Source organism: Phoenix dactylifera, chromosome 3, assembly GCF_009389715.1.
Source record: "Phoenix dactylifera cultivar Barhee BC4 chromosome 3, palm_55x_up_171113_PBpolish2nd_filt_p, whole genome shotgun sequence".
Classification (NCBI taxonomy): domain Eukaryota; kingdom Viridiplantae; phylum Streptophyta; class Magnoliopsida; order Arecales; family Arecaceae; genus Phoenix; species Phoenix dactylifera.
Genome location: NC_052394.1, coordinates 19310763 through 19334976, shown reverse-complemented (window position 1 = coordinate 19334976; position 24214 = coordinate 19310763). Strand labels below are relative to the sequence as shown.

General features: G+C 36.7%; 2 protein-coding genes across 3 annotated transcripts; one reads left to right on the top strand and one right to left on the bottom strand.

Annotated features, from left to right (window-relative positions):
• The first annotated feature begins 480 nt into the window (after positions 1-480).
• LOC103706251 (protein FATTY ACID EXPORT 3, chloroplastic-like) lies at positions 481-7559 on the top strand. 2 transcript variants are annotated; one of them, XR_003385530.2, is made up of 8 exons: positions 482-831; positions 1704-2091; positions 2238-2405; positions 5110-5156; positions 5277-5314; positions 6906-7007; positions 7132-7170; positions 7254-7559. XR_003385530.2 is itself a non-coding variant. In XM_026804355.2 (6 exons), the coding sequence occupies exons 1-6, from the start codon at positions 574-576 to the stop codon at positions 6991-6993; spliced, it is 987 nt and encodes a 328-aa protein (XP_026660156.1). In that variant the 5' UTR covers positions 481-573; the 3' UTR covers positions 6994-7008. The 2 variants fall into 2 exon arrangements, 1 of the variants encoding a protein (XP_026660156.1); XM_026804355.2 differs by lacking the exons at positions 7132-7170; positions 7254-7559 and having other exon boundaries at positions 481-831; positions 6906-7008.
• A 1755-nt stretch (positions 7560-9314) lies between these two features.
• On the bottom strand, positions 9315-16258 carry LOC103706250 (vacuolar-sorting receptor 1-like). Its single transcript, XM_008790304.4, has 12 exons — positions 15469-16258; positions 13767-14459; positions 13562-13650; positions 13390-13459; positions 13222-13305; positions 13043-13119; positions 12880-12961; positions 11152-11234; positions 10998-11055; positions 10610-10738; positions 10088-10194; positions 9315-9747 (listed from the first exon to the last, which is right to left on the bottom strand). Exons 1-12 carry the CDS (start codon positions 15770-15772, stop codon positions 9649-9651), a joined length of 1875 nt encoding a protein of 624 aa, XP_008788526.1. The 5' UTR covers positions 15773-16258; the 3' UTR covers positions 9315-9648.
• Positions 16259-24214: the final 7956 nt, after the last annotated feature.

Here is a 24214-nt window from a genome sequence, read left to right as displayed (position 1 = left end):
TTAAAAACTAGAACGGGAAAGAACATATTGATCGACGAGGTTGCCGTCATAAATAGCAGCAGTATCAAACCCTGTTTAACTTTAACCAGATGAGGAGAGTTATGGCGCCTTGCTGCTCATTGCAAGGACTTCAACGGCCGAGGTCTCGCGTATAGCTTTTGGAACGCATGAAATCTTGAGGGGCTTTTCTGCTGGACCCACGGTCACGTGGAGGCTGCCGCGGGTCCCACTTCTCTAGTTGCGTGCTTGTCGTGCCGCACGCGAGTTGCGGGTCGCCTCAGGAGCCTCTCCACGTCCGGCCCGTCGCTCGGGCCTCCACGCGTCCCGTAACGGCAAATTTCGTAGCGTTCCCACGAGTATCCGAGAATTGTTGGACACGTGGCTGTTTCTCGATGATAGGTTTGGTGCTGCAAGTTGACACTCCAACTCGGAGGCCACCTTCTCAGGTGCATAATTGAATGCTTGCATACGTCCATATGAAGCCTCAGTAAACCTCCCGACGAACCCAATTCTTCGAGCTGTCCGCCATCTCCTCGCTCTCCAAAGCTCTGCTCTCTCTGGCCGCAGTTCGCCATGGCTGCGTCTCTCCAGAGCTTCGCCACCCTCGGACACCCTGGCACTAACCCTAGCCTCTATGGCATCAGGGTGCCGCAGGCTTTCTGCCGCCTTTCTTGCTCGCCCTTCTTCCACCTCGAAGTCGTTCCTCCCCGCGGGTTGGGTCTGGCTCCATCCTCCCTCTTGAAAAGAAGCCCCGGCCCCGGGTTTCGTCTCGTCGCGGTGGAACGACGGGCCACGAGGCCCGTCCCCTTCGCTGCTTCGCATGAGGAATCGGTGAGCCGTTCTTGAGTGATTTTATCTCCGCTGTTTCTGGAGCTTGCTTTGTCCTGTTGGATCCTGATTTCGACGCTATTTTTTTACCGATTGGTGGGATTGGTTTCGGTTCTTTTGAGAGTGGGCGCTCTATGCTGTTCTAATTTGATACTGTTCTTCCTTCTACTGTTCTGTGATTTTTGGAACTAGGAAAATTGGCCTTTTTTTTTGATAGGGTTTCGATCGCAACTTATAATTATGAACTGTTGCTCATGTGGTGATAATGAGTATTAAAAAGATTAAATTTTAAAAAGTTAATTTCATTTTAGAGGATGTTGAACCAGGAAATGTGGTGCTGAATTTGATCGATGTATGGAGTCAATCTTGTAGAATGATTGGTGGGATTTGGGCTTGGACCAAGTTCGAGATGTTGCACGATTGGTGCCAATCTTCACATGGTTTAATCTATGAGAGAATGCACCTGCAGTAGATCATATGAGTTAGATAGACTGAGTGGATCAGGCACAACCATTCTATGAGAGTGAGAATTTTGAAAGTGAGATTGCGATATTTGGCAGCCTTTTTTTAGGGGGTACAATCAAAGGAATGTTGACCAGAACTAAAACTTTTTCACATAAATCGCATGGTAAATGATAATTCCTTGTTAATATGTCATTGGAAATGAATGAGTGTCATGTGCTAGAAGTTTATATCGAATATTTTTAGTTTTAGCATTGTCCTCGCAACAAAATTTCATATAAAGGGAGTGCTGTGTCATCATTAAAAGAATGTTATGTTGACTATCAGTTGAATTGACCTATGTTTCTTGACGTCCTTACTAGATTTCATACTCCTACCAATTTTTGATGGTTGTATGATATCTTTATCTTCAGGACCAATCAGATATTCAAGCGGAGGGGGAAGGTAAAACTGAAATAAAGATGGAGATTTCACAGGAAACATGGAAGCAGTTATTAGAATATGCTAAAGCAGAAGCCATGAAAATGAAAGCCACCTCCAAAGAAGCATATGAAGTGTACTCCAAGAAAGCAATGGAGACATTGCTTGAAGCATCTGAGAAGCTGAAGATTCAGGCAGAAAAAGCACAGCATGATTTGAGTATAATAGCAAAAGAACTCAGTAAGGAAGGAAAAGAATATCTTAATACAACAGCAAAAAATTATCCTGATTCAGTTAAGGATATTCTGGAAACTTTCATATCATTAAGTGAATTGAAGAACATATCTGAGATCCGAGATTACCACATTGGCATTCCTTATGGTATGTGAATGTCATATATATTTTTTTAATGAAACTATCCTTTTTAGGATTGCATTTTTCTTCTCTATCTTAGCTGCTTATATGGTTGTGTCACTGTCATTAGTTATGGTTAGTTTTACACACAAAAAATTGTTTAATTTATGCAGGAACCTTTCTTGCCATTGGAGGCTTTCTCCATTTCATGGTGACTGGAAGCATTCCTGCTATTCGGTTTGGTATCATTCTTGGTACTGCACTTTTGGCTCTCGGTATATCAAGTCTGAGATCATGGAAGAGTGGACAACCATCTGCACTAAATTTGAAAGGGCAAGCTGGTAAGTTCAATTATTACCATCGCTACTGCTGCTGCTGATACTATTAAATGGTAATTGAGCCTTAAAGGTAAGATGCTGGGATGCAGAAGCCTGATGGGCTTCCTGGGGCACAGTCTTACAATTTACAAGCACAAGGCCTCAACCAAATAGCTCTAGAAGACCCCTTACTGAATGTATTGCATCACAAACACCTCCAAAAGCAATTCACCTGTAATAAAGTGAAAATCATCCAATAACATTATATTATAATCCAATTTCTTGTTAATAATCCCATAGAGCCATGCAAGTAACTAGGTTTTATAGAAAAAGACACATTTGGTGCTACTGTTGTTTGTTAGTAGAATTAGGCTATCTGTATATTTTGTTGCTTATGTGATATTTTATATTTATACTATTTCAACTGAGATGTGATGAGCACCATATGTACACATTATGTCATATTTAAAATTCACTATTAATTAATATATTTTAAGGGCAGGCTGAGAAAAGTCGGTCTTTCTACCGCAAATCATATTTGCTAGTAATTCATCATTAAGCGCAAAATTGCATATCTTTAATCCTTTGACCATAGTGAATTGGAAGCAATAAACATCTCTGATTTATAAATGATTTTAAAAGGGAGGTGACTTATTGAGGTAGGGACAAATTAGGTTTGTTGATTTAGCCATGAATGATGATAACTTCTAGGAAATAATTGATGATGAATCGTGGAACTTGTTGAGAAAATGAGATAAAAGTATGTGACTTAGGATTAAGTATGTGTTTTATAGGTGATTTAAGTTTAACTTGAAAATTTTAGCAAGACTGTTAATGGATGGCAAACACAAGTAGTTTCTCAGTTTCTGCTAGACATACAGCTGTAAAGTAAGATATCTATGTAAAATTTTTATGGTGTGACCACTTGTTGAGGCAGTGTTTCTATTGGTAATACAAATTCTTCTCAAAAATAAAAACAGAAATTGTGGGGCAGGAGAGGGTGACATTAAAAAAGAGAATGTGTTTTATAGCGAAAGGAAGTAGACAATGCATATGCCAGCCTGACATACTTGAATGGGATGCACCATATTGGCTGAGCCCATCAGTTGAAATGACTCTCACTGTGTTTACGGGAGATGATGACTTGTATTGCTTCTAATGGTGAAGAGTGGGCAATCATGGCTCTAGCATGGTTTTGGTTGTGGATCGGTTGCAAATGCACAATTTCAAGTGGTATGCACAGTTAAGTAGGCCCACGTAGCTTGAGGTGTGACATCCAAAACCTTAAAAGAAAAAGGAAATGTGCAACATAATGTTATGAATCTTTTAAGTTTTGATAATGGCTCTGACAGATTGGTTCTCCCATGTGTGTTCCAATGAAGACTAGTTTGTGCGTTTGTATGGATTCTTCCAAAAAAGGTTGTTGGGTAAAGAAAAGGAAGAATGCTCTAGTTAATGCTTTTCATCTTGTAGCACATGAGATACATAAAATCTGGAAAGAAAATAATGACTTAAGAAGTAGGAATGGATCCGAATAGCATGGTGATTCCTTCAATGACAAGGAACATGATGGTCCCCTTATCGAGGAGGAGGTTTAGTGGGGATTTTGTGTGCCAATTTTTGGGCTTTCTTTGAATGCGAGGATCTCTCTCCCTGATCTGATAAAGGGCATTGTGAGGAGACAGTTTTGGTTTTTGTAACAAGGTGTTTAAGACTGCAAAATTATCAATAACATTAACTAATTAAAATGTATTGTTATGATGGTAAAATGTCTTTCACATCCTAAAAAAAACATTTGAAACCTCTAAGCAGTCAATTTTGCCTTAAAAGTTGCTGATACTGACAGGGGGAAAGGATTCACGTGTACCATGCAGATCATGAGAATGCTCCTAATATTTCTCATGGGTTTAAATTGCAAGTAATTAGCTTCACAAAGTTCCCAAATCTTTGTAGCCATGGCTGATAATGCTGTTTTTTAAAGAGAACAGATAGGGCAAAGACTGAATGCATGTTGTGATATTTACAAAGTAGGAGAAAGTGGTGAAATATATGTTAAGTTTGAGAAACCTCTCATAAAAGATGCACGCTTGTATATGCAGAGAAATCATGCATATGGATGTGCTGCACATCTGCACTGCACCAGTATCTCTATTTGTTGTCGTACTAATCAACGTATGAGCAAGAAATTAAATCTGTCCTCATAGCTTGACAGGTGTGAAGTGGTATTAATACTTGTTGCCCAAAAGAGTGGCTTGAAATAGGTGATTACTTTTCAAAATTAAGGATCTCGTTACCCTTCACTTCAGTATATTTCAATGCAAGATCATTTTTTATCATCCAAAATATATGACTTACAACATGCTATAATTGCTCCATACATTATGCAAGCAGAATCTGGTTGATAGACTTGCTGTACACCTGTATGATGAAACAGCATCAGTCAGCAGGACATATTTTCAAGCTACATGTAAAAAGATAAGATAGAACTGCAGAGAGAAATGATCGATCTATGTTATCATGCTGTTTTAACTTTTGGGGGCTTTAATTATTAATGTGTTACATCATCATTCATTGATTCTGATTTTAGATGATATTTCTTCAATCATCATCTCGAGTTTAAATTCAGTGTGAAAGAATAACTATTTTATTCATTGTCAATTCCTTCTTTATTCTCTGGCATATTGACTTTTAGAATCACATTAATTGACCTACAACTCTGGTGGTGCAGCAATTGTGTCGATTATCAGCATAAATGAGTGGTTGTTGTTCTGTCAGGTGAAAGTTTTTCTAGTTTTAAACCTTAGAATGGCTTAAAATATATTTGGAGTATGTAGGTTTGTCTGAAACAAGATAGAAAATAAGCCTGATTGTAATGACTTATTTCTTACCTTGCAGAGGAGATCATTGCCATCTCGTTTAATGATCATCATCAGGTTAGTGTTAAAAAACTTGAGTTGGTTACCTTTGCTGCTGTTTTTCACTGTTTTATTCTAACTAAAGAAAGGATCATCTTTAAACTTTTATGACAGAATTAGGAAACTTTGATGTTTGACTTAATGACACAAACTAACACTCTCAGATGTCTGGGAATCCATTTATATTTTCACTGCATCTCCTATTATTATTTATAAACAAGATGCTTTGAATATGTGTCATAACCTAGGACCTCACCTAAAAAGGTTTGCTGAAAGGTATTATTTGAGTTATTTGATCCTGTATAAGTATCCAAAATTTCTCCAGCGAATAACCAATGTGGGACTAAATACGTCCACACAGGTTGTTACATACTCTCCCCGTTTAAGCCTTAGCGTCCTTGTCTGGCTAAAGATCCAAATACATTCAAATCCAAACACAAACACTACAATTAGCTCATGGTTAGCTCAAATACATTTGTGCTGCAGTGTCCTCCAGTCCACATAAGTTATGGGTCGGGTCTGCTCTGATACCATTTGTCACAACCCAGAATCTTACCCAAAAAGACTAGCTGAAAAGTATTATTTGAATTCTTTGATCCTGTATAACTGATGATCCATAATACAATGATGAGAATGAAAGAAGAAATAAATGACTCTCAATAAATCTTTGTTCCTCGAAACTGGCAAATCAAATAAGCATTCTTGCATATCATCAACAAAATAAATTGCAGCTATTTAGCTTCTATAAATAATTTTTAATCAAATATCACAACCATTCATTCATTTTAATCATGTGCATCGCATGTGTGAGACACTGGTGATGTTTCGTAATGAAAAAACTGTTCTTTTTCCTCAACTTTGATTCTAATATGAAAGTGTTTCAATCTTTAGCAAATTGGCGATCATTTCCAATAGTGTAGTTTGTTCTTTTGTTCTGGTTTTATTTTCCTGGATGTTTCTTTGTTTGGTGAACTGAATTTTGCTTGGTTGCTTGTCTTTATAAAGAGTGATCATTTGGTAATAAAATCTTCTACGCACTTAAATCAACTGCCTAAGCTGTTTCTGAACATCACAGTTTTTATTGTCATTTTCACTCTTAACTTTGCTTTAGTAGATAAACAAACCCTCCTAGTATAATGTGTGATAGGTGTTTTGCCAAGCATGTGCAAGCCACTCGTCTTTATCTAGTTAACAGACAAATTTTGATTATAGTTTAATCATTGCCATTGAATATCATGGTCATTTATCTCAGCAGATTTAACATCTTTCATGCTTGAAAATATGTAATTTTTCCTTTTTCTTTATTTTTGTCCCTGTGAATGGGGACCAACTCTGTGAGGTCCATGTTTTTTCCCCTACTGATAGAAAAGGTGCATATATGGTTCGTCAAAAAATATCATAAAAAGTTCTTGTGCAGTTTTTATATACTTCCATGAAGATGTTAGCAATACTTTCAATTTATTAAATTCACAAATTGCTTGCAACCCGAGGCCCCAAGAGATTCATTCCTCGGTTAGTAACGTCTACTTTTTTTTGTGGCCACCTTGTGTCTCGATTTTGGCTTGGGTATCTTAATTTGTGCTCTGACTGTTAAACTTATGGAGTGCAGTGGAGCAATGGTAGCTTCCTATGTTTACTGGATCTTAATGGACAGTCGCTATAAAGGTACAGCCACAGAAGAAAGATCAGAGAATTAATGGTCTGGGTAGAGGTTAGTTATTACATCAAATATGTTGGCTTTTCTGAAATATTGGAGTCATCTCATCCCGTCCTATTTGACCTCTTAAGTCTTATCTGATATCTAACTCTTGGATGTTTTAAAAATGTTGCATCAGGAATAAATAGGTCAATTTCAGTGTTCAGCAGCAGGAAGAGTGAGCGCTCACCATCTTTTTGTCTTGCCTTCTCTTTCACTAGGATTTCTTCTAATTTCTTGATTTCTTTTTTCTGTCATCAGGCATAAAAAGCTGGATTCTGATGGTCTGTAGAATTTGCTTTCTGTGTGAGAGGATCTCCCATCCTTGAATCAAGAAGAACTTCTCTCCTTTTCTTCTTAGGCATGTAATGTAACTCCAGTAATTCCACAGATTTCCCTAGAATTTTGATCTTCATGGAAAATAGCCCACATAGCACCTTCCATTTGTCCAATTGTCAGGTGCTGTTATAGGGCCAATCGTGTGTAACTCGATGCGCCAGGCACCATTTCGAGGAACATATCTTTGGCAAATTTAATCAGGTCAGTTCCTTGTATGCTATTCTCGTAGCTCTCATAACAAGTATTCAGATCTCAACCATAGCTATCAGATCACTGTTACTGGCGGCTGCTAATGTTGGGTGACCCATAAATGATATTTGCAACATCGTACCAATTTCACCATTAAGCTCGCCTTGTAGGAAGTTTGCTGTGTTGCTTTGCAGTGTTTCAGGATGCAAATTTGCATGGGCTCAGAAAACACCCCAATTCTGCAGACTAATTAGTGTTTTCCGCCGCCACCTTTTGTAAAGGTCATCACTTATGCATGTTGCCGGTGCTGATCCCCAAACGCAGGCAGTCTCAAGAAATACGCATTTGATCTTTGGCTCAGCTTGATGAAAGCCTTTTCCACGGTCTCTCGCAGAGAACCAAGTGTCTCTCGTCCATGTCAGTAAGGACTAGGGGCAGCAAGCTGACGTTGGTTCTTTTAAAGTACTGGTCGAGCTGAGATCCGTTAAGAGTAATTTACAGGAACAAGCACAAGCCATTCGCAGTGCGTGTTCTTTTGCAGGATATGAGGAAATAAGCAGTCTAGAGGAAGAAACACTGAGATCCAAAACTCACCCAAGCACATAATCCTGAAACAGAAAATAAAAAACAGGATTTCCCATTCAATCTGAATGATGATTTATATCTTCCTCCTCTTCCAAGGAACTTTTTTAATTAGAAAACTTTCTTGCTCCCTGCCTCCATCATCGTCCAACTACTAGCCACATAGGGAATGCTCATCGCACAAGCTGTTCGGCCATCCTGAGAGGCCCTACTTCAATTTCCAAAAAGACAAGTGAAAGCAGAAAATATTCTATATTAGAAGCCGAAGCAGTGCACGGGTGACTTTGGTAGAGCTAGTTTGCGGTGCAATGATTGCAGCTAGTTTTAAGATAATGGTTCCAATTGCTGAGTTGCATAGGGCATGGAAAGGACTGTTGTATGCAATAAAATATCTGAGGGCAAATCATATTATTCTTGAATAGGACTTGTTGATCGTGATTAGGTGGCTATTGAATCCATCAATTTCTGAAATCAATTCCCATCCATTGATTCAGGACTGTAGGAGAATGGCTTCTATCCTATATTCTTTTAAGACATACATATTTATAGAGAAGTGATATATTCTTTTAAAACGATGCATATTTACAGAAAAATGAAAGCACTGATTGATATCCCTTCTTATTTTTTGCAAATTTTATTTTGTGATTCACACCGATGCATTTTTACTAGATTGGTTTTATAAATCCAAATTTACTCCCCCCAAAAAGCAGAAAATATTTGTTACATTTCACATAGAAATCAGGCAAATCATAATTCCAATCTCTATTCATGATTCTCCACTGGCTCTGACCTGGGAGAAGAGGTTAAGGCTGATGGTGGAGCCACGGTTGGTTGCAAGACTTGCACCGATATCAGAGGAATGAGCACTAGAGCAACCTCAAGCTAGCAGAAAAATCTAATAAGAAAAAAAAAATGATAGAGCTGGTTGGCATAAAAATGCTCAATCTCTAATGCAACCACATTAATTAACCAAAAGAACACTATAAAACAAAGTCCTCAGCAAGCAATTTCCCTTAAGCATTCTGGGCACCCCACACTAGAAGGCAACAGTGAAGCACAACCTTGTCACAAAGAGTTGAACATTGCTCAGCCTGTGATTAAGTCGTGCAAGTAACCCACTCCGGTTACTCGTACCCAGATCAGGAAATTGTTTCCACCCCAATAATCAGTAAGAAATTCACCTGACAAACCATAACACCCTCAAGCAACATCATAAGATTCAATTTTGCTTTATCTGACAATTTAATGAGGGAGAAATTCACATTATTCATCAGGTAGATATGTGGTGCAAAAGTTATAACAGCAGGAGAGCATTACAGACCTGCACCACCACTTCAGAGATTAAAATGGTGGCATGAACGAACTTCAAATTTACACTAAAGCTGCCTAGATTCCCCATAATCAAGGGAGTAGCAACAATACCAACCTGAGCGAAACCTAGCCCCACTAGTACAAATACAACCCAATTAAACAGGCAACTGGGTGGCAGACGAGCATTTTTTGTTTTTGTAAAACCGCTCTCCTTCCCACAAGAGGCTGTTGCAACTCAGATGTCCCCATGAGGGATATGATTGGGGGCTTCCCCTTGATTGTCCAATGGCATGTACTGAGCCATGATGGCACGTATCTCTGAATCCATGTAGCTCTGACCAAAAATATGGAACCAAAATCAGATTGCTGGTCTAGAATATTTATTCATTAAACGAAAGCAAAAATCTGAACCTGTACAGAGTCTAACTTATGCATGCATAAATCAAGCAGCTTTGTATTGCATAATAGATTAATGTACAGAATACAGATTACGCAAAGATTTAAAAAAAAAGATTTCACATATTTGACTATTTTCAATTTAAAAGTACTGCAGAAAAGAACACATTTTTATTAATGCAAGCATATTCAAAACTTTAAAGCATCAAGCATGAATAAATGTACAGAAAGATGATAAAATTTAGCAAAGTTGATAAGGTTAGCAAGCAAGGCTTTACCCGGATTCTGTACTTGTACACCATATAGGCTCCCACTCCTGCTACTGCCAGACCAAAGAAAATAACCCACAAAAAGCTCCAGCCAATCTCTGCAGCTGCCTTTTTACCTGGACAACATTTCCACATGCAACACACAACCCCAACTGAATAAGACAAACTGGCATAGCAATACTATTAACTGTTACAACCTATTAGGGAAGGAAAACTCCAAAATAAAATTTTGCAGTTGAAAATCCTTTCACTGATCCATCATATTTAGAAACTGGTGTAGTGATACATGACTAAGATGACAATGTTAAAAGTCCAAGACCATATATGCCAACTAATCCTTTTTTGACCCCAGCTTAATGTTCATGCACTTCTAGTAATATAATATGTAAAAGTTTGATACTTTGCTGCACCTTGATGTTTATAAGTAGTTTCTTGTCGAGAAAATATTTATATACATTTCTCATTACTCTGGTTTTGTACTACAGAAAAAGGCGTCAAACATTTAAAATATGAGATACAACAAATACGCACTTATGCATGTGTCATGCTCCTTAATGTACAACAGATCACCACTACAGCTGCACTCGAAACTTCCCCACGTGTTCTTGCATTTGCATGCTGAACATTGACAAGCAATCCTTTCTTTGCATTCATCAATATCTGAAAAGAATTACGATTAGAAATGCATAATAAAATAGAGAACTCAAGCATATGAATGCCATGTCTGCAGCAACCCTGAGAACCTTTCAGCGGTGCAAACTGAACCAGAACGCCAAAATGAACACGATTGGATTTATACACATGCATGCATAACCTTATGTCCAAAAAGAAGCGACCCAGAAAGTTCGAAAGCTAGCTAAACAGATAAATCTTTAGTTAAGTTGTTCAAAAATACAAGGGAGCTCATGTAAGAAAATACCTTCACAAGTGTTGACCCCATCACCCTTGAAGCCGGGTGGGCATTTGCATCCATCATCCTGCATTATCCATAATAAAATTCTTATAATTGAAGGACACGCTTAAATAAATATGTTTTCTTTAAAACAAAATAGCCCTTCCTCTGAAACACTTACGACACAGGCAGAGAATGTCTTGCCATCTTTGGTTTTCTTCCAACAGCCTCCATTGTTAATTTCACACCGTCCAGATCCAGAAGCTGAAGTACAAAAAGTTCATTTCCACAAATTGATGGTTGTACATGGTGATTTTGCTTCTAAAGGATGCAAATTATATTGACAGCAAAAAGACGAGCCTATAAATGAAAAGACATGAAAAGGCAGCAAAATTTGACATTTATGAAAGTTGCCTCGTTCAAGAACTGAGATAAATTTGGACATTTGGATATGCCTGTGAGAGCACCTTCATGGCGAACAAATCATCAGCTTTGCACAAAGGAGGCATTTACAGTGCATTCAAATCGCTCTAAGATGGGGAGCTAGTTGTATAATGTTCTCGAACTTTTGATGGATCGCATGTTCATCTACACTGCCAACCACTCCTGAAGGGATAAGTATTGCTGGTTTGGTTTGATACAATCAAGGTTCTAAAAACTTCTAAATGTTCATCAAAAACCATCCTATTGATTCACAGCAAAAATCAGGGTTGAAAATCAATCTCACAAAAATATTTTTATCTGCTGCAACTTGTATATCCCTCAGATCACTTATGGGATTTCCAGATAATCCTCTGGTTCTCAAAGCCAAGGTTTATCTCGTAATAAGTCATCAAATTTGACCCTGTCGAAGCCAGTAGCATGGCTTTCCTTTTAAGATGAGCATCTTTCATGGTCTCCATTACAAATGCATATAAAATTTAAATTGTTGATCCAATGATAACTGATAAATCTTAATCTTCTGCTATCTTACTGATCCAGAAAGCATTGATTATTTATGTAGAACAACAACAACAACTCACTTGAACTGAAAAACATACAGAACAAAACAAACAAAAAATATCAGGTATACACTGTTTACAAATAATGAAATTGTTTTAGAAAGAAGCATGTCATGTGCTTTCATAGTTCTCTCCATTTAAGCTCTTAGGATGAGATGGCATGTTCAAAACACGATTATGGTGGTTGACAAATATTTAGACTTCAGACCAAAAAAAAAAAAAAAAAATCCATAAATTGCATTTGACTCAATACATATACTTACCTTTCTCTAATTAGACACTGAAGAGACTTGGAATATTTAAACATAAGTGATATATTTGTCTTATGTCTAGTCTAATTTTTGAGCTTGTATCAAAATCTGAATATGCATATCTTATGAGTGTCTAAGCATAAAAGATCATAAAAACTAGAAAGCCGACAGTCTCAACCTCAGGCTTAGGTTAGGAGTTGAAATGGACGTTATACAGTTATTATATGACAACATTATCAGTCACCTTGGGTGGAAAAAGTAATACCTAAAATTTAGATTAACGACAATGATGACCACGACTATTATTAAGAGTCAACATGCTGCTCATATCAGTATTGGAACTCACCGCAACACATTAACTATCAAGAAACAGGATAGCCTAATGACTGTTTGAGACAATCAAGTTTAGATGGAGAAGTTTAGGTGCTATGGGATTAGCAGCATCTTGCTGCTACATCATATTGGAGATATATGGAGCAGCCATGCTTCAAATGCATGATACATGTCCATTTGTTTATAATAAATACTGACGAAGCACAAGTACATCACAGAGCAGATACCTGATTGATCCAAATGCTACCTAGTACAACTTAACATTAGGAACAATAGATAAATACATAATTGGAGCTCCTTTTAATGATTTGATCAATAGCATACCTCTACAGTGGGTGTATCCATCACCAACAAACTTTACACCTTGCACGACAGGGCACTCACATACTCTTCCACGAAAAGTATCCTGTGATATGCAAAATTATGGCACAAAAACACAGATTTAATACATTAAGGGACGAAACATGATGCATGATAAAACAAATACCCTGCAAGCAGTGATATTTCCAGCTTTATCTTGCCAGCATCCACCATTGTTTTCCAAGCACTCGTTTGTCTCTATCTCTGCAAAATCAACATCAAATAAGAAATAAATACAAACAAATCTCCTACACATATATCATGAGATTAGCAATGCAACACAAGTTACAAATAAATCTCAGCTACCTTCACTCAAACAAACAGCTGGCTCAGTGGTCTCCTGGAAACCTGCACAGATTGCTTTAAGCACGGCACCCTTGTCCAGCTTACCTAACAATAACAAGTGATTTAAAGAAATGCTCACCAAAGTCCTATAGAACCACTGTGCACATCATAATTGCTTGTAAAACACACCTCTGTATTGTCTATTGTTAATGACAAGGGTTGGTAGTATGGTAACATCACCACGTGAATCTTTCCCAATCTAAATTTCGAAATTACAAGATATAAGTAATAAATCAGGTGGATAGATAATGCCATAGACATGATTAAGATATTATAACCAGTACAAGAATGTCAGGCTCACCTGAGCATCTTGTTCAGCTTTAAGCACAGGGTTTTCTTCATCAGCATCAGGATCTCCAACACATTTATTTATCTTCTTGAGATCAACACCTGTAAAAACCATCAAAAATCATCTGATCCTGCTTCACTAGCACAGATCTGCTTTCCCTCATCAGTAAAGCAACCTATCAAACAGCATAGATAGTAGGAAGAACTGTCAAACTTACCCAGTGATTGGATTACTTCTTCAGCACATTCCTTTGTGTACTTCTTTTCCTTCATCGAGCACCTGATTGAGAAGTCAGTCACATAATCCCACCACAGCCAAGGCTTCCCACTTTCATTAGCAACCTTAAATACGCAGACCTGGCGCAAGTTTTGGATCACCACATCTTTCCCATCATAGCCTCTGCTGAAGTCCTGTTCTGGATCAGGGGCACAATATCTGCCATGGTTGATGCACTGCGATTTACACTGTTTGCTCAGGATAAAAGCTTCAGGACAGTACCAAGTAATGTAATGTGGTGTGAACTGGGTATAGCCCTTTTTCTCCAGTATTTGTGCTGGTCCCTTGAAGCTCTTTACAAATTCAATTTGACTGTCACATTTTGGGCCACATTCATCATTGCTGTTGGTCCAAAACTCATACTCCACACGCTCATCAGGATGAGGTAGAGATTCCCTCCAATCTAAATTGACATTAATCATGTCACCATTATCTAGTGCTTTTTTTAGATTATCACCAAAGCTCTTGCTAATAAGTGCTGAAGGAATTGTGATGTTTTGAAGATAATCTGCCCCGCCACTTTCTTCTTCAGGCATGTCCATTGTTATTAAAGGTTCTACCTTATCATCAGCAACAAGGATTGCAGCAGCTCCTGCATTCTGTGCATTCCATGCCTTTGCCGTAAAGTAGCAATCTGCTCATCATGAGAACAAATTGAATATTAGTTAGTTCACATGGAGGCACCTAAAATAACCAATATATTAAGAGACTCAACATCAACAGCCTGTCATCATTAGATATGAACTGCAAACTGCAGATGAGTCTGCATTGCAATGTTCAGAAGAAAATGCAATTAGCAAAATAAGGTTTTCTATTTAAAAAATTAAAAACTTGAAATCAAATAGAATTGCTAAGGGAAGTGCCAACATTCATAATGTGCTTGAATATCAAACTATACTTGGGAGTGAGTATGATTCCATTGGTGGGCTGCTTCAATCAATTACAGATGATCATATGAAGCACTCTTCAAAGAAATAGAAAGCTTTTGCATTTTCAGCATGATGTAGACATCTAGCTTTTGACATACCTAGCTCCCAAATTCAATCAGTTCTTCAGACTGCCTTCTATAATTAGGAGAAGATCCACATTCTCATGAGCAAATATATGTCACCAAAACCATGTTAAAGATGCTGAACATGGAAACATCTAATAGCTAGCAACTTCATGAATCAGTTCTCAGACTCCACTATCACAATCAATGGCCAAACATGTACTCAAACAACATAAACCAACCCAAGGAGCAAGAGCTAACATATGTGGACTCCAGCTAAAAAGATGCCCAACATAACATAAAGCAGCCCAATTTTTTAAATTTCCTAATAGTTGTTTTACCAGAGCAAATACATAAGGCATGCACTACATGAAACTAAAAATCAAAAAGTTAAGACCACTTTATGGTAAAAAAAACAGCAACAAGAGGGAAAAATATCACTGCAACAATTTAAACCCAGCCGAATGAAAAAAAGAAAAAAATATCTGCACAGTTATAGTTGAACAAATTTTTTTTTTCCTCGTCAATTCAAGATTAAGCAGAAAAAGATCGCACCAAAAAGTTCAAGAAAATCCGTATTGATGGAAAATCATATGGATCAAAATGAAACACAAACTAAATTAAATTTAGTATAAATAACATCAAATCTCACCTCCTCTGTCCACAAGAAGAAAAGTGGGGAAACTTCCTGGCTTAGATTTGAAGGAGATGTCAAAATCATCAAATTTGCTGCAAGCTTTTCTATTCGCCTTCGGATAGACCACGATCCCGACCATCGTCCCACCATACTGGGGAACACCAAAATTCCCAATAGCACACTCATAGATCCCTTTCAGTGATTCAGGTGAAGTCACCTTCAAGCTATTCTTCTCTACCACAAATCTCCCCAAAGAAGAGCCCCAGAGAAACAGAACCCAGACCGAAAACCACAGCTTTCCTCTCATTGTTCCCCACATCCAAAAACCCAACCGTAGTCTCCCAGAAAAACGATAAGTTAAACTCAACCCTAAAAGCTCACTTAGGGAGAAAAATCCAGATCGATACGTCTAAAACTTCAATTAGACAAACCACGATCATAAAAATCCAATCTTTAGCTCAGAAACTAGATCTAGAAAGAAAAATCAGATCAGAAAACCAAATTTTTCTGCGGGCAGCTCAAAAATCCAAGAAAAACAGCGTCTAGATAGCTAATTTTCCCCTCGAAAGATCAGATTTTGAAGATAACCGATTGGTGAGATATTGATCGCTATTTAAGGATGGACGGAATAAATGAAGCAAACTCGAATTGGAAAGTCGGATCTCTCCAAAAAAGGGGAGTCTTTTATTGGTTCTAGGGTTTGAGATGGGAGCGAAGCGGTGGTATTCTTTTCGTAGCGGCAGGACTGATCGCAGCGACGTGTTTGCCTTTGCAGCTTCCTCTCCTTGGAATTTTCAAACTTGACAACTGACTTCGCACGGATATTTATAGCAAGGCATTAACCATTATGATCTATCTTCTCAACCGACGGTCCAACCAAAGGAAGATTTATTAATATTCCTGATCAAATATGATGGACGGTTTGAGAGATGGATATATATATATATATATATATATATATATATATATATATATATATATAATTAAATTTATAAATACTTTTTAAAAATTGAACTATTTACGTTTAGATTTCAAAAGTTAAAAAATAATAAAATAACTACTAAAACTTTAAATTTGTTGCAATATTATATAGCCATCATTGTAAAATGTTATCGGTTTCACCTTATAAGTAATTTTTTTAAAAATCCTAGAACCATCCTTCCGCTAGTTTAGCAAGAGCTTTTATTTTGATGCAAATTGAAAGGTGTATAGAAAAGAGTCACACGAACATAGCGCTTTGACAACTGTGTAAACATATACATGATAGAGGATAGAGTACTTTGATATTTGTGCAATTAGATGGATGACAAAAGATGGAGTATTTTGATATCTATATAAGTGGATGGATGATAGCAATAGAGAAATTTAAAAATTATGCAAGCAAATAGATAGAGGATGTAGCAGATTAAGATCTCTACAGATAGATGAATGATCTTGAATGGAGCATTTTGAGATCTCGAGAAAGCTACAAACCGGTTCTTTTGAATCAAAGGTATTTTTATCTTCTTTCTCACTCTATCAATGGTGTCAAAATCTAGATGGACGACTGACCATATTGTAACAAATTTGAAGTTTTAATGATTAATTGGTACTCTTAAACTTTTGAGGTTTAAATGTAAATAGCCCAAACTTGGACGGGTATTTCTATATTTTTTTTAATGCAATTAGTATAATGATGATTAAAGATATTTGTCAGATGGATAATTTTAATAAAATTGTCCCACAAGCGGAATACAGTTTTTGAGACTAATTAAATACAGGTTATGTCATGACTATAATCATCACCATCGAAACTTTACTCAATTAATTAAAACTAACTCTATGAATATTAATTTATCAAACAATTTTATTCAAGACATGCTTAACAGCAATTAGGAGCAAACAATAGATGTAAACAATGATAATGTTTTAATAGTACACTAACTATAAATTTTTTTATCCAAAGTTATATTACATACTTGGTAATATAGCAATCTTTTAACAAAGATACTAGAAAAATGGCACATAGTCTCAATTTAAGGAAACCAAGGTAGATGATTAATTCACGATGTATTATGGACTAGTGATGCATGGTATAGACTCAAGATTAGCCTTTGACTACTTATCATTATCATTCTATGATCATTATCAACTACTTTTCCATGCAAACAAAACATTGACTCAATGAATGAGTTTAATAAATATATTAATATTTAATATAATGTATTGCATCATAAGTATCTATCATGCATAAGCAAAGGTTTTTTTTTTAATATGTTGAAAGCTAGCAAGCCAATCAACATAATCTTATTATAGGAATGAAATAATGAAAACAAAGACCAAAGTGAACAGGAGCTTGTCTCAGTGATCACATTACTTTGTTTAATTAGCAATCAGATGTTATTTGACACTTAGATAATACATCCCTAGAAATCCAGATCTAGGTAATATCAGTGAAAATGGATCTCCCACCTGTTCTCCCAACAAATGCAAACAAAGGCTAGAAATTTATGTACAATTGATGGGTCATAGATGGGATTAAGGAGAATTTATTGATAAGTGGACAAATGCATGGAGATGTGTTTGAGTGGCAAACAACCAACATAGATTCTTAAATCAATTGTTTTACTACACGTAGCTACGTGAAATTCATTTGGAACCTACCCTGATCTCATGTGCAAAAGCTTGATGATATAAATAAAAAATACTGCCCAAGAAATTCTTTTGTTTGGGATTACCACGATACATCAAGCATGAATTCATGATATGTACAATATCCAAGTTGATGAGCAAAATTCATGTGACGAGGGAGCCATTAATATCATATGCTTATAGATCAAGCACTGCTCATATCTACATCATGCATGGCTACTAAACATCGAGTGTAAATATTGCTATCACATCGATGGCCACACATGTGAGATTAGAAAATTCTTGCATTATAAAATTTCTATTAAAAGAAAGGGAGGAGGGGACCCATTTACACTATAGTTATTGAAGTCTAGATTTTTGAAGATGCATCATCCAAGATTAAGTCTTAGTATTTTCTCGTTCTCTTTCTCGGAGGAGAAATAAAAAGTGGAGCATAGTGTTGCACCTGAAAAGCCATTTATCATGGACCATGAAAGTATAATAGAGATCTCCATTTTAACAGTGGAGCCACACATTCACATTTTCCTTTCCATGTGATTAGTGTTGGGTGATTAGAAGCAGAGGGTAATAAGTAAATGGCATTTAATTAGTAAAATAGAAAACACATGAAATTAAACAAGATCATGATTGAACTAAGGTGCAATGACGACCGGTAAAAAATAATGACGCGGGGACCAGGGTTTGGGTCCAGGACGCACGGCCGACAGCGACGTGATAATATGACAAAATTGGACTTCTAGGCGTGAACCACGTGAATTGAAACAACTCGAAATGGAAGGAGTGCTTGGGGGCCCAATTGCGATACCAAACCTTCCCTGCTGCAAGCGTTCAGAGGGAAACCGGTGGCCAATCCATCCCATAACCTCACCCCACCATGTATTACCATTCATCAACCTCATCGAAGGCACGGATTACCTGCTATCTAGATAGCATTAGTTCGATAATACTGTGCAAATAATATCAACTAATGATATCGCTTCGATTGTTGATGTCTCTGTGAAAATTTAAAAGTATCAATTAATAATTGCCGGTCTATGATTTAGAGGATGTGTGTCATTCATTCGACTCGTTCCAATTCTAATAAGTGTCATTTAAACTTCATTCTCTCATCTTTCCTCCCCAGACACATGAAGGCCGGCGATCCATTTTGGTATCATTGTTGGGCGTTGCAACATTTCTGGCGAAGAGGCCTCAAGCCGCACGTGTGCCTCCCAATGCCTTTTCGCCACGTAAGTTTCTCGGGCGCCCTGATTGGCGTCCTCTCTCTTTGTATATATATAAAAAAAACGTGTACTTAGCGCGGGCACCGTGGCTTTGGCCTTGACTTTAAAAAATATTTTTTAAAATTTTTAATTTTATATAAATATATAAAATCTATCAACAAATAATTGATGTGGGACTAAACATATACCTACACTGATCCATTCAAATCCACGTGAGGTTAAGAGTTCAAATCTATTCAAATTTAATTACAAGCACCACGATCGGCTCGTAGTCAATTCTAATAAATTCATGCTGCAATGTCTCCTAGTCCACATAGATTATAGGCCAAGTCCACTTTGATACTATTTGAAATAACTCAGGATTTCATCCAAAAAGACTAATTAGAATGTATTATTTGAGTTTTTTGATTTTGTATAAGTATCCAAAATCTATCTAACGAATAATTGATATGAGACTAAACATACGCCCGCACGTAGTCTTCATGGGTCTTCACAGGTTATGCCACAAATAAATACTGCAAGCGTTTTCCAACAGGGCGAGCACAATAAGCTAACATCTTGATTCTTGGCGTGCTTTGGGTAATAATCATCTCCTTCAAATGCCCCAGGACCGATCCATGGAGAGATGTAGCATCACCAGGCTTGGACCGGTCCATGGTGAGTCAACTAGGCTCGATTGGGTCGGGTTGGATCTGTTCTCAATAAAACTGGGCCGATAATTGTCTTAGCCATTCTTACGAGGCTCAATCTTACATTATTAGCAAGGGATGTGGCCCATTTCGCTGGCAAGCATTTTGGAATTTAGAGAGTTGATATCTTATGTCGTGTTTTAACTAAAAATGCTGAACTAAACTGCAACAACATCATCATGAGCTTCTTCGCCATATTATTGCCAACAACATCATCATCTTCTTTTTCTTATTATTATTATCATTCATCAGTTATATTATACTTATATTCTAATTCATGCATGCACTTATATACTTTTCTCCCATTTTTGTTCAATTGTAAGCTCATCATAGGATTTGAAGGTAAATTTGATTTAGACTAGGGAATGCCACCTATCACAGGTTATGAGCTAACTGGAAAATGAAATTAAATCGAACAGGTAGATAACTGCACCGTGAGTATAGTTGCATTATGCTCCATAAAGATGGTTAGGAGGAGTAGAGAGAATCCTATTTCTAACAAAGCCACCTCAGCAGTCTGATGTGGAGAGGTTGAGAAACCTTGTAGCCACCTGTTATACTAACAATGTAGTAGGAGGCTTTGCCTTCCGAGATCATAAGCTTATTGGTAAATATGTCCAAACAAATTCTAAAATCCTCTTAATTTGTTTTCCTCAGCCATCTCAACATGGAAAGGGAAACTTGATAGAAATGAATAATATATTTTTTAGATTTTTTATATATTAATCCCTGAAATCTTTCATATGAAATACTAATCCTTGTTTTTCCATATTTATAAAAAAAAGATCCTGTAAAGCTCTTTATGTGTAAAAATCGGTCAGTTCGCTACCATGGAGGGATGCAGAAAAATAAAAACATCCTTGGCTTAACCACAAATGAGGCTCGGGAATCATGCTCGCTTCACCCTTTACTTGCCGGAGATGTGAATACTAGCAGACCAACTGTAGAGTGGCATGGATTAAGGGGTTGACTAAGTGTAAGCGATAGAGATAAAAATAGGAAAATAAAAAATATAAAATCAATACCGCTGGAAGAATATAAGCAGAATATTTTGTTATCGTCTAGTTAATTTAACCTAACAAAATTTCAGAAATTAAAATATAAATATAAGAAAACACAAGAGTTAATATGAAAATCTAAAAATTTCATTGGCTGATAAATAGAAATATAGGATTTTTTGCATGAATACCCTTCTAAAAATTAAATTTATGTAAATACCCTCTTAAAATTTATATTTATTTCTGTACCCTCATAAAATACTGTTTTTGCACAAATGCTCCTAATATAACGGTTCTTCTAACATATTTAATAAAAGCAATATTTATTTTAATTAAAAATAAAATAAAATTTTGAAATTGATTTTTTGTTTTCAATCACGATCGCCTTATAAATATTTCTTTTTGCACATCTACCCATTAAGAATATTTTAGTCATTTTAATTTTAATCTGAAATCGTTAATTTTTAAAGGCATTAGATAGCGTGAGTACATATGCAAAAACAAGGATAAAAAAAAAGTAGATTAGTAAAATAAGTATTTTACGAAGGTATACATGCAAATATTAATTTTAGAAAGGCATTCATGAAAAATTTAATATTTAGAAGGATATTCATGCAAAACAATGAATAATAACTTCACAAGCGGCATCAGATGTTCATTTCAGTTGATATACACAGTTTTCTTCTTTTTTTTATTTGTTATTTTTTGAATATAAGGGGAGATCAAGCTATAACAAAATGCATCAGTGCTTGTAAGCATAAGAAGCTGTGGGAGCAATTTCACCGTCAGATGGTGCTCTCAATAACAATTTCGAAGGAACCAAGCCATGCGATATTAGTCCGGCGTGTTTCAGCTGTAATACAACACATGTTTGACGAAGGAGATCACCAATAAGGTAGTATCAACATGCTTATTTTGTACTTGCAACAGTGTTGAGCTACATAGATAATGTACATGAACACCTTAAAATCTAGTGTCTTAACGTATAAAAAAGGTGGTGTCCACACAAGGTTGAAAGCTACGTGTGGATGCATTCTCGGATCATGATTCATGAGCATTGCCTGGATCTCAACCTTAACTACTTTCAATTTTTTGCAGCGGTCCTTGGAAACAATTTACTGTAATAGAACTCATAGGTTAGAATTAATTAAGATGTAGAGTTTTGAAGTACAATGCCTCAACAACATCGTGATCACGGAGTGGTCATGTTGTTGAACCATAGTATATATATCTGGGGTGATGCCTTGGACTCGAGACAACCGAACCAAAGGACAGATTGCCTGAAACTATAAAGGATTGCATGTTTTACGAGTAGGTTTGCTCTCTCTGACGTTGAAGTCGCGCGTAACTGCCACATACCTGTATCTGAATGGTGATGGGAATGTATCAAGGAAAACCTTTGCATGCCAAGGAAATGAGTTCGGGAATCATCTTATCCTTTGTTAGAGATATGGGGGGAATATCAACCTGAATTCAGCTAACATGATTCCAATTCTTCAAACTTTATTCTCTAATAATAGAATAAGCTAACTCCTCATATATCCCAAGGGCCAGTTCAGAAGGGTCCCCATATCCGAATCATACAATGCAACCTCTTTTAAGTCCTCCAGAAGACAACATAAAAGCTACCATAAAACTCAATCACGTTGAGTAGCTTTGAGAGGTCAATCACAAGCTAAAGTTTAGAGCACAATGCTAGGATCGATTTCCCTTGAAATGAAATCACGATGGGAGTACGGAGAAGGTCCAGGTGGATGGATAAGAGGATCTTATTCTCCATCCAGTGCATTATGGAAGATCTTACATACTGATGTTTATCCTCATACAGAGATCTATATAAAGCGTCCTATGAGTCCTCATATGAGGCAATCTAATAAGCAACAAGCACTACACAAGTACGCTTCAAGAGACGACGTGTTCTTCAGAGGCATCTAGCACTCACTCTCCCTCAAGGGCTTCTCCCCTCACATGCTTGTTAGTGTAGGTCAGAAGCCCTTAGGGTAGAGTGAAGGAGAGATGTCTCAGGCTTTGGTACTTGCTATCACCTTTTCTTCTGAGCATTTCCTTGGCTTCCCTCTAGAGTTGCTTATGTTTGTAAATGCTGTGCAATTACTCTGCATCAAGTGCAACACTCGAGCAAACAATCATAATTTGTTTTTTTCTTGAGGGAAGGAAAATAATTGTACTACTGGCATGGTTTGTTTTTTCAAATAATGCTTATTCTCTTTAGATTGAACTATTCAGTTGCTGAGTTCAATGAAAAACATTGAGATCATAAAAATCAAAAACTAAGTAGTTTTCGTAAGAATCCCGTTATGATTTCCTTTAATCGAAAGATTGACAAAATCTAGGTAAAACAGTCTCCTATGCTTTCATAAGGTCTAAAATCTGGTTCTTCATCAGTCATCAATAAATCCTGCTAGGCTGCTACTAGCTTCCATTGGTGGTCTATTGCTATTGGCTTTTCTTGAGGCAAAACAGCCGGCAATTTGCATGCCCATAGAATTCATGCTCCTTAAAGGACATTCTTTACTGAAACCAACAAAGCTAAGATAACGGGTGAATCGCCACTAAATATGTACCTAAATTTCCGGTTGGGCTCAAAACTTTCCCCTGTAGATGATGCTACTCCCTTGTTGAATCCATTTATTAAAGTTGAAATATATCCAGGTTAGTCATCCAGGTAGAGACAACAGAGTAGATTTCCATCAATCACTGCTTGAAATTGATTAACCCTTCTTTATGTTTAAGGAGATATAATTTGTACAAACAAGCTTTTGATACTCTTTTAAGAAGTGCAATGAAAATGAGTTTACGAGGAGCTGTAATTTTTCTTTCTAGTTTTTGCTTTTTCCTGTTAAATGGAAGTTTAAAGTTCATATTGTGCAATATAACAGATGATGAACTCTTGTTAGAAAAATAAAACAAGAGAACTAATCATAAGTTTTTGATTAATTATTGATAGACATGGAAGCATTTAGAATGTATCAAAGGCTCAAATCGTATATATATTTTTATTTATTAAGCATGTGAACGAAATGAATAATGAAAACATGTTCCTGCATGTATATGTAAAGATGGGCTTCTCCTACTTAACAATGCAATATTCATCAGATGCGTACTGAAAGAAATTTAGGCATCACTGTTCAAAGCTCTCTCTAAGAAACAATTAAATGCTATAAAGAAAGAATAAATAAATCAGGATGTATTTACCAAAAAT

Bases quoted from the DNA above. Each gene is read 5' to 3' on its own strand.
- LOC103706251 (XM_026804355.2), top strand. From the start codon at position 574: ATGGCTGCGTCTCTCCAGAGCTTCGCCACCCTCGGACACCCTGGCACT. The intron at 832-1,703 runs GTGAGCCGTTCT...CTTTATCTTCAG, and splicing joins CTGCTTCGCATGAGGAATCG to GACCAATCAGATATTCAAGC. The intron at 2,092-2,237 runs GTATGTGAATGT...TAATTTATGCAG, and splicing joins CCACATTGGCATTCCTTATG to GAACCTTTCTTGCCATTGGA.
- LOC103706250 (XM_008790304.4), bottom strand. From the start codon at position 15,772: ATGTGGGGAACAATGAGAGGAAAGCTGTGGTTTTCGGTCTGGGTTCTG. The intron at 10,739-10,997 runs GTATTTTCTTAC...AATTCTTTTCAG, and splicing joins TGGGGTCAACACTTGTGAAG to ATATTGATGAATGCAAAGAA. The intron at 10,195-10,609 runs GTGCGTATTTGT...AATGTTGTCCAG, and splicing joins GGAGCATGACACATGCATAA to GTAAAAAGGCAGCTGCAGAG.